We start from the raw sequence: 10,908 nt of genomic DNA, 5'->3' as shown, positions 1-10,908 counted from the left end.
TGCCAAATGAAACTCATCCAAACGGATACAAATAGTGGAATAATGCCATATTTGGACTAGATAATGCCAAGCAAGGTTGGAATGTCGTTATGTAAATTGTTCTAATCCCACTGTGGATGTATTAGACTGCATAATTGCATTGGGAACATAAAGATCCAGTGCATTCGTAAAGTATTCAGACCCCTTCACTTTTTCCAAAAACAGGTTTTTAGAAATTTTTGCTAAAGTATAAAAAAACTGAAATATCACATATCGATCCTGATTAGTCTCCCAGTCCCTGCCGCTGAAAACCATCCCCACAGCATGAGGCTGCCACCACCATGCTTCACCGTAGGGATGGTATTGACCAGGTGATGAGCAGTGCCTGGTTTCATCCACACATGACCCATGGCATTCAGGCCAAAGAGCTCCATCTCTAATTTCATCAGACCAGGGAATCTTGTTTCTCATGGTCTAGTTTTGGCAAACTCCAAGCGGGCTGTCATGTGCCTTTTATTGAGGAGAGGCTTCTGTTTGGCCACTCTACCATAAAGGCCTGATTGGTGGAGTGCCGCAGAGATGGTTGTCCTTTTGGAAGTTTCTCCCATCTCCACAGAGGAACTCTGGAGCTCTGTCAGAGTGAACATCAGGTTCTCGGTCACCACAATGGCTTGGTTTTTGCTCTGACATGCATAGTCAACTGTGGGACCTTATATAGACAGCTGTTAAGTAGCAATCACTAGCACATAGAGGCTGCTGCCTATATACATAGACTGGCCACTTTAATAAATGGAACACTAGTCACTTTAATGTTTAATGTTTACATATCTTGCATTACTCATCTCATATGTATATAGTGTATTCTATACTATTCTACTGTATCTTACTCTATGCCGCTCTGACATTGCTCGTTCATATATGTATATATTATTCATTCCATTCCTAACTTAGATTTGTGTGTATTGGGTATATGTTGGGAAATTGTTAGAAAATTGTTAGATTGTTAGATATTACTGCACTGTCGTTGCTAGAAACACAAGCATTTCGCTACACCAGCAATAACATCTGCTAGACACGTGTATGTAACCAATAACATTTTATTTTGATTTGATTTGTGTGCCTTTCCAAATCATGTCCAATCAATTGAATTTACCACAAGTGGACTCTAATCAAGTTGTTCTAACGTCTCAAGGATGATCAATGGAAACAGTATTCACCTGAGCTCAATTTGGAGTCTCATAGCAAAGGGTCTGAATACTTATGTACTGTAAATAAGGTGTTTCTGTTTTAAAAAAAACAACTTTTAATAGATTTGCAACATTTCTAAAATCCTGTTTTCCCTTTGTCATTATGGGGTGTTGTGTGTAGATTTTGTTTTTAGAATAAGGCTGTAATTTTTTTTTTAAATTGGAAAAATGTATGGGGTCTAAATACTTTCCGAATGCACTGTATTGGGTATCAGCCTACACAGTGACACCCACAGATTAAATTTCCAAAGAATTTACACAAATATACTCGTCATCGCTCTTATTGCAGGACTTTGACTGTGGGAAATCACCTCACCAGTCATTCAATTGTGTGTATTGGATAACAATTGAAACATGGATTGTGTATGTGTGCCATTCAGAGGGGTGAATGGGAAAGACCAAATATTTAAGTGCCTTTGAAAGGGGTATGGTAGTAGGTGCCAGGTGCACCAGCTTGAGTGTGTCAAAAACTGCAATGCTGCTAGGTTTTTCACGCTCAACAGTTTCCTGTGTGTATCAAGAATGGTCAACCACCAAAAGGACAACTTGACACAACTGTGGGAAGCATTGGAATCAACATGGGCCAGCAACCCTATGGAACACTTTTGACACGTTGTAGAGTCCATGCCTGGTGAATTGAAGCTGTTCTGAGAGCGAAAGGGGATGGAACTAAATATTAGGAAGGCGTTCCTAATGTTTTATACTCTCAGTGAATGCATGCCCCAATGCAAGTATGCAGTCTAATACATACACAGTGCTATTTGAACTGTTGTTTTTTTGTTTACTGTTTGTCAAATTAATTATGTATTCCAACCTTGTTTAGCATGATCTCGTAATATTCCACTATTTGTATCCGTTTGGATCAGTTTCAGTGGGGAACTTTTATTTTGAATGCGAACCGCAAATTCCACAGACGTCCTTATTATGGGTAGCTTCACACAAGCCAGGGGCACCAGGGACCCAATGGGCGCTGAATTACATTTTATTCAGTGAGTAGTAAGCTAGCTGTATTTTCTTCACAAATCCCGGGAGTGGAGCCTTTTGCACCAAGAAACACAGAGATAAAGGTCCGGACAAAAGCTGCAGGTACATTTTCTGACCATTATCAGTTGCATATTTAAGTTTTCAGCACAACAACAAGCAGTCAAGCTAGCTAACTAGCCTTAGCTAGCAGTGACGGTCTATGACCGTGTCATGTGACTTAGCTAGCTTTTTTATTTATTTTATTTAACCTTTAATTAACTAGGCAAGTCAGTTAAGAACAATTGTTCTTTACAATGACGGCCTACCCGGCCAAACCCTCCCCTAACCCGGACAACTGTGCGCCGTCCTATGGGACTACCAATGACATTTGTGTGTAGAAATCTAGTAACGTTAGGTAGGTACCGTGACTAGTTCTAAAAGTTAGTTCTCGTGTCACCGCTAGTTTCCGCGTTTGGTGATTGTACTCAGCTGGACAAATGCAGAAAGTGGCACCGCCAACGTTAAGTAACATGTTAGTTACGTTCTTCTGACTGACGGAGTCGACATTGTCATTCATAGTTAACAGTGACGTTACAGCTAACAGGCAACTGTTTCTGTACCTGCTATCTAGCCAGCTACGTTAATGTTTCTAGTTAACTAAGAACTATTTTAACGTTCGCTAGGTAGCGGTTAGTTACTATTTTAAATCCAAAGTGAGTGTCGCTTTGTTATAATGGGATGCTACAGTAGCAGCGAAGCCCGACACATTTTCAGGGTTTAGCTCGCAATCAATTAAAAGTTAGCCAATAGATTTTTTCATTCGATAAATTAGAACGTTATAGATGGCTACTAATTAGTATGTACTCTTTTTTTTTTTTTTTTTTTTTTTTTTAAGATAGCAAACTACTGAAATTTCCCTACCGTTTACGTATCCATTATGACATTTAGTCCGGCGGGTTTTGCATGTCCCTGTTTGTATGTTTTTAGACACTCCATTGGAGATTCCCCAAAACCTCCACCCACCCGGGGCAACGGGCCATGCCAAACGAAATTTCCCTGTTGCTTTCATTATTCTCTATATAGGCCTACATATCACTAAAGTCAGACATTTAGGTCAACAACGCCCCCTGTTATGGAATAAAATGTTAAACATGAAATGTAATTTACATTCATCAATTCTGATCACACTTGAATTGGTTGATAAAATAGCCAAATAACAACCATATCTGTGCTTCTACGCCTGCATTGTTTGGGGTTTTAGGCTGGGTTTCTGTACAACACTTTGTGACATCAGCTGATGTAAGAAGGGCTTTATAAATACATTTGATTGATTGATATCCAACATATCCAGCTGTTTCCCTCATCCCCTCATTTGGATACATTTGGTTCATGTCATCATGCCAATCGCTTCCTTCACTTAACAGGATTCATCAGCACCCTCATTTTAAAGTAAAACATTACTTCAATGTTATGAGTAAAATGTTGAGGAAGAGTATAATGTTCTCTGTTAAGAGGTCTAAATGGTCATATTTTTTTCCACCTTAAATCTGTTTTTTTTTTTTTTTTACTCTGTTTTCCATGACGTGTATATGGTCTAAAAACTGGTCCTCTACAGGAAGCACTGTTTTACAGTTGGAGCCACAGTCTTGTGGTATTACCAGGAGATCAGAGAGAACAATTATGTTTGCCTACAAAGCAGGAATGGTCAAAGTCATAGATTAGTAGGCCTATACACTGAGTGTACAAAACATTTTGGAACACCTACCTAATATTGAGTTGACCCCCTTTTGCCCTCAGAACAGCCTTAATCTGTCGGGGCATGGACTCTACAAGGTGTTCGAAAGCGTTCCACAGGGATGCTTGCCAATGTTGACTCCAATGTTTCCCGCAGCTGGCCCATGTTGATTCCAATGCTTCCTACAAGTTGGCTGGAAGTCTTTTGGCTGGTGGACCATTCCTGATACACACGGGAAACTGTTGAGCCTGAAAAACCCAGCCGCGTTGCAGTTCTTGACACCCTCTAGAGGCACTTAAATAATTTGTCTTGCCCATTCACTCACTGAATGGCACACATACACAATCCTTGTCTCAATTGTCTCAAGTCTTAAGTCCTTTTTTAACCTGTCTCCTCGCCTTTTCTACACTGATTTGAAGTGGATTTAACAAGTGAAATCAATAAGGAATCATGGCTTTGACCTTGTCAGTCAGTCATGAAAAGAGCAGGTGTTCCTAATATTTTGTATACTACAAGTGCACCTAAGGTTAAAATGACTTTGTTTCCTCCACCAGGAAGAGAGATTGTTTAACAGTCATAAAAAGTCATAAAGTTGTGACAGAAGAGAATCAGCAAGACCCTCTAGTCCTTCAAGTTTTCTTGAATGTCAGAGTGGATGCTTCCTCCCTCCATATCCAGACATGCAGGGCTGGCTCTAGCCATTTGGGGGCCCTAAATTAGATTTGGTTGAGGGGCCCCGCACCTCAAAACATTTTAGTGGCCTTCCTCTTGACTGAAGAGACATTTTAGTTTTAAAGTTTGTGACCTGCAATTCTACACATTTTGCAATGGGGTCCGGTGGAGAGAACATTGCAATTTTATAACCAGTTTTGCATTTGCAGCTCTACAGCTTATTTTCTGTAATTCTGCCACTTTTTCCAATGGGGTGGAAAGACATTTTAGCATTTTTAAAGGTAATTTCCTGCAATTATACGCATTTTGTAATGACTTATGCCATGCTGTGATAGCTGAGTGAAAATGACTAACAAAATCAATCTGGGCCCCAGCCTAAGCGACCACTTATGTCGCTTTTGCCTGGAATCGCCCCTGCAGACATTGGTCAAGATCCCTGCACAAACAATGATTGTGTGGTGATGAACTAGCCTATCCAGCAGCAAAGCTATTTACCTAATTTGTCAATTGCCATTGAATGCAAGAATGTGCATTGACTTTTGTCTCTTTGGAATAGTGGCCCAGGTTCTTTATGCCACTCTTGGAGTTGCATTTAAAATAGTCCTAGTATTTCTTCTTAACAATAGTCAGCCTGTGCAATATCATCACACTTATTTACTCCTTGTTAGGTCTTAGTAAAACAGAATCACCGGACAAGCAAGCGTGCCATGAGTTTAGGCTACATTCTTTCCCCCAGCAAATCAATAACTTGAAAGGACGGTTATCTTGCATCTTGAGGTGTTGGCCTTCAATGCAGCTGCCTGGATCGATGCCCTCTACGTTATTAAATGTGGTGGCTGGCAGGGACCTATTCATGCCCTCCTATGTTTGTTTTCAGGAATGTCCAAAGTCAGTGTTGAGGCTGAGTCCAGGAAGGCTCCAGGCCAGGACATGCAAATGGGTTCATCTATGGAGGCTGAGAATACTGAGGACTTTCGAAGAGAGAGCAAGGAGGATGCTCACAGCTTTGATTGTACTGACTATGTACTGAACAATGATGAAGTGCCTCATGATGACAGAGCAGAAAACGACAGTGATGTTCAAAATGACAACAATAATGCTGAAGACAGCGATGGCGCTCAAAATGATAATGTTCAGAGCGACAATGAAATTAAGCAAAACAGTGTGAATGCTGAGCATGATGATGATGATCCAAACACTAGTGGCAATGCACATTCTGACAATGCCGGTGCTAAAAAAGAAAATTGCCATACAGTGACTACTGATAATGATACACCAAAGGAACAAAAGAAAAATGAAGCTACTCATACAAAGGTGACCTTTATCTTCAATGCAGAGAACAGCTCTGGGAATCATTCATTCCAGCACTCTGGTTCATGTTGCTATATGTCACAAAAACGTGGATAGCATTACACCATAGTTCAGGATATCGTTATTTTTATGATATCCAATGCTGATATAGCTTATGAACCACTTCTTAACAAAATACAACATGAACTCGAGTTAAAGCTCTGAATCAATAATTATTGATTTTAAATTTCCTTTAATTGTTGATCCCTTTTTTGTTTGTTTGGCGCCTTCCCCTTACCTTTCAAATTTGTCTGCTTAGTGCAACTCTAGTAGGTGTATGGGATAGTGCATTTGTGTTGTTGGTTTAAATTTTGCGTAACTATCTTAGTTGTACGGGGTATACTTCCTGGTTAGTTGTTGTACTGTGGTGTCTGGTAGCACCAGTGAAAATGCTGGTGATGGCCTATGCCTCCTGTGAATTCCCCTGCATGCATTCTCCGCCTAATACCAATACAATTGTTTAATTAAGTTTGTATTTTAATTGATTAACTTTAATTGAGTTGTGTTTACAGGTACATGCCGTGATGTTATGTTTGCCTTCAAGTCTCAGCATACCAGCAGCCACCTTTATGCAGTAGTGACACTATTGTCCCATCCTAGCCATGGTGTGGCCTGTACGTGTGACTGATCCCAGCAATTGTAACACGGAACCCAAACCGGCTGCGCGCGTACGCCATCGTGCATACATTTATTTTGTCCCCCTACACCAAACACGATGACGACACGCAGGTTAAAATATCAAAACAAACTCTGAACCAATTACATTCATTTGGGAACAGGTCGAAAAGCATTAAACCTTTATGGCAATTTAGCTAGTTAGCTTGCACTTGCTAGCTAATTTGTCCTATTTAGCTAGCTTGCTGTTGCTAGCTAATTTGTCCTGGGATATAAACATTGTTGTTATTTTACCTGAAATTCAAAATGTCCTCTAGTCTGACAATTAATCCACACATAAAATGGTCAACCGAATCGTTTCTAGTCATATCTCCTCCTTCCATGCTTTTTCATCTTTGAACTTATATGGTGATTGGCATCTAAACTTTCATACTATTACTACACCGACCGGCAACACAGTTCGTCTTTCAATCACCCACGTGGGTATAACCAATGAGGAGATCGCAGAGGCAGGACTTGCAGCGCGATCTGCGTCATTAATAGAAAGGAGTTCTATTTTAGCCCTTGGCAACACAGCCTCTCATCGAGCGAGCGAGCAGTGTGGGTGCAATAATTGAATAGCAAAGATTTCTAAATTTATTTTGCAATGCTCACGCACGTGACGCGAGCAGTGTGGTCAGCCTATAAGAATGTTTCCTGTGTGTGTGGATACAGCACCCTGAATTGAATAGGCCTGTCACATGGCTGGGTAATTGCTGTAGGCAGAGTAATTTGGACTGCTGCCTCGATGTTCCCAGTCAATGTCAGATCCCCTGCTGTTGTGTTCGACCACTCCAAGCTGTTAGTTCGATGCAGATTCACTTGGGTCGTTGCCAACGTCAAATGAGTAATTGTGCATCATAATGGAGTGTGCTTCAGGTGGTGATGCCCTCCGGAAGTGTCGTGGTTTCATAATAACTGCCTCTTTTTTTTGATAGAAATCTTTTATGCACTCGATCTCTGTAATGGGCTGCATGAAGTAGTCACATATTATGCAATCACTTTACCCGTCTCGCTAGTAAGCCCCGGGTGCCTTACGTTCTGCCCTGCACTTTAAGAAGCGAGCCTTGGTTTCCTCCCTCAGCTCAGCTGATCAGGAGGCTGCTGTCGTTATCCTTCCCTCCCCCACTTGTCAGCTAGTTTCCAGGCTACTGAACTCCAGGGGCCTGAGCTCTGTCTCTCTGATATGCCAAACCTTGCCCCCATGTTCACCCTTTCAGTACCTTAGAACCATTTCTGTGTCTTGTAACCAGTCTTTGTTCTTCAGAAATTAGTACAGCTATATTGGCTTGTTACAACTCATACTCTGGGAGGACAAGATGGATGGGAGTCTGTCTTACCTACCTCAACAGTTAGACAAGCCTACCTGTGGATGTCTCTGCCTGCATGTGGGCGTCTTGTGGCCTTTTTAAATATTCACTTATGTGTTATCTGATACCTGCTTCTCTCTGCACCGTTGGCACACTCCACTGCCAAAGCAGTCCAAATCATTTCACGAAGCTCGTTGTTTCTTATGGAGCTGGTTTTTGGCAATGTTTAAAACAAGTCCAATGACAGAGAATATCTTCATACACTGAATCCTATTGAACTATTGGAAATGCATTAGGACCTATGCTTTGTCCTAATGCAACGGAATAAGGAGAAAGTATACTGGCGTACTTCTTCCCCGGATGAGCTTCCAAAAAATTATTTGTTTTTATTAGGTTTTGTCTTCTGAAGCGGTTCATGTACTCATGCACATACCAAATGACACACACATAAACAAAGCAGTGCTCTGTGTTTGCGCTTGTTTGTAGTGTATTTTCCCATTTGTGTGGAGTGCGAAATAATAGTAATATTTAGGCAGCAACAAATTTTATGTGTAGCCTCCAGATAGCCTACTCTTGGTTCATGAACTTGATCTCATCTGGTTCCAATGAAGCAGACCTGTCCCATTCGCCGGTTGATTTTGGCTCATTCTGTGATGCCATTTTAAATCTTCTTAAGGGCTTGGCTCATCCTCTCATTTTGATGTTAGCATTAGCACTGCTTGATCTCGTTAGCATGGTCTGTGAATGGAGCAGTTAAGCTTACCTGCACTTCACACAAGCATTTACGCTGGTGCTAGCCTTTCTTGGCTAGCTATCTAGTGGCGGCTATCTGCATTATTTAGACAACAGTCCAAGGCAACTGAGGGGCGGAGTTTATGTTCGACTTTGGTATTTCCAAGTAATAATAAACCCTTGACAATGGCAGAGGACCATGCCAAGTGCCAACCTCCTACCACATTGGTTTCAGTAATGCAGATAATATAGCTGCTATGAGTTAGCTTCATACTGACTGGGTGCTATAAAAGTGCTAGCCTTCCACCGTAGCTATGCCAAGTTGGTATCCTGGCCCTAAAAATGCAAAGTTTTTGTCATTCAGGCTTTTGTTTAAGTGTGATGTGTGAACACCATTCTCCTGTGTCCAACTTGCTAGAGGAAGTTATGGTAGTGTTTTAAGACAATGTGTCAAAGCCTGACTTACTGACGTAATACAGCTGCCTATGCCATTAACATTTATAGCCGGCATCAAAAGGCCAATTATTAACCACCGTTCCAGTAATTCCTTATGGGTCAATGATGACAATGTCACAAGGTTTTCTACCTTATAGCCTAATAATACTTTTTTTATTTCCTATAGAGAATTTGGAATTGATGAATCTTTGAAGTGCTTCAATGAATAGTTATTTATAATTGTAGCTGTCCTTGACCCATGCTTTAAGCAAAGCCTTTAAACACACAGATTCATGCTTAATTGACCAACACAATTCCTGCTGCATGAACAGGGTTGGTGTTGCTGCTTTAGCAAGTACGCCCATCTGTATTTTTATCCTTTTCAGACGGTGACTCAGACAGTCAATTTGGTTCTGTGGGAAAAGGTGTGAATGTGCTGCTTTTCACAGTCCTACATATTCTCCCTATGGGTGACGACATGTGACTGAAGTATCTAAATGGCTTGAAGGGTTGCCCTTTGACTCTCTTCTTAACAATATCATACCAGACATTTAGCCCTATCTCTTTTGACAACTGGAACTTTTGTTTGGTCTGGTATGTGGACATTTTTTTTTGTATATTTACTGACAGTGGCTTCACCCTTGTGTCTGTTGAATTTGCCTTGCCCAGGTTCCATGGAGGAGTCCTATTTTATAAATATGAAGCAGTACAATAACTCTACTTGACCCAGATAGTTCTGCTTTGTCTGAGGTAATGAGGCAATTTGAGAATCTGTTACTCAGTCATAACACAGCATCTAATCCTAAAGGACTAAGGAGATGGTTGGATTTTTTTTGCCCTGATAACTATGGGAGGCCTGGGAGAGGCCCACGTAAAAGCATTGCCATGGAGAATGGTTGGATCTTTGGAACAACCGAAGGATAATGCGTTGATTCCAGTTCTATTTATGTAGATTAGAAATTGTTAATTTGGTTGTTAGGTTCTAAATAAACAGAGTTAAAAAAAAAAAAAAAAACGTTTAATCAAGCTCAAACCAAGTTTATTCACCCACTGGGTCATATAGCTGCATAAGACAAACCAATTTCCACCAGTGGTAGTATATATATATTTGGGTGGAGTCTCCTTCTCTCTAAACATTACATCTTTATTGCTAGGCAGGAAATTAAGTGATGTGGGCCATAATAAACTGTTCCTTCTCCCCTAACCTGACCTCGGCCCCCTTCCTCACTAAACCACATCTCTCCATCCTTATCAGTGCTCTAAAAAACATTTGAAGTTGTCCTATTATTCTTGCTCTATGAAGTGGTCAGGTGAGCTTGCATGTGAGGTAACGTGTGTTATTCTCTGAAGGTTGACTGATCTCCTTTTATGCAATAATTCAGCTTGAGTCTGTTTTAAAAACCATCCTAATATATTGAGAACATCCTGCAGTATTGTTCATCACTTCTGGTGGCAGTGACCACAAGATGGCAGCCCATAGTCATCAAATTCTGTTGAGAGCCCTCTACTTACTCTTCTAGACAAACTTTAGGTTAAAAGCATAGGCCTACAGCTTCACTCGTGCACACTTGGAAGAGGAAATTGAGCTAAGTCTCATGCAATGTATGAAACACTGTTTATCTTACCATATCTGTTTGTGATTGCAGGACAGCACTATGGATGAGGAGGTCCACAGGAGCCCTGCGGCAGAGATATCGGTCACCAGCAATGGAGACTTGGAGGAGAGCCACGAGGATGTGTTCAGGGTAAAGGCTGGAAAGAGCATCCCCTTTGGCACTGCACTCACTTCACTACACTACACATAATTACATGCACGCACTGCTTCTCAAAA

General features: G+C 41.0%; 1 protein-coding gene across 4 annotated transcripts in view; it reads left to right on the top strand.

The window, feature by feature from the left end:
- Positions 1 to 2,134: 2,134 nt before the first annotated feature.
- Positions 2,135 to 10,908, top strand: part of LOC106610019 (arfaptin-1) — a 45,693-nt gene continuing 36,919 nt past the window's right edge. For 2 of the 4 annotated variants that reach the window (XM_014209120.3, XM_014209119.3), the window contains exons 1-3: positions 2,160 to 2,312; positions 5,474 to 5,910; positions 10,724 to 10,822. In XM_014209120.3, coding sequence (XP_014064595.1) covers positions 5,476 to 5,910; positions 10,724 to 10,822 — 534 coding nt within the window. In that variant the 5' untranslated portion in view covers positions 2,160 to 2,312; positions 5,474 to 5,475. Of the gene's footprint in view, positions 2,313 to 5,473; positions 5,911 to 10,723; positions 10,823 to 10,908 lie in introns of all 4 variants that reach the window. The other 2 variants (XM_014209121.3, XM_045722641.2) reach the window with 2 other exon arrangements.

This window comes from Salmo salar, chromosome 08 (assembly GCF_965601325.2).
Source record: "Salmo salar chromosome 08, fSalSal1, whole genome shotgun sequence".
In the NCBI taxonomy this organism is placed as follows: Eukaryota; Metazoa; Chordata; class Actinopteri; order Salmoniformes; family Salmonidae; genus Salmo; species Salmo salar.
This window is presented reverse-complemented; position numbering and strand designations above follow the sequence as displayed.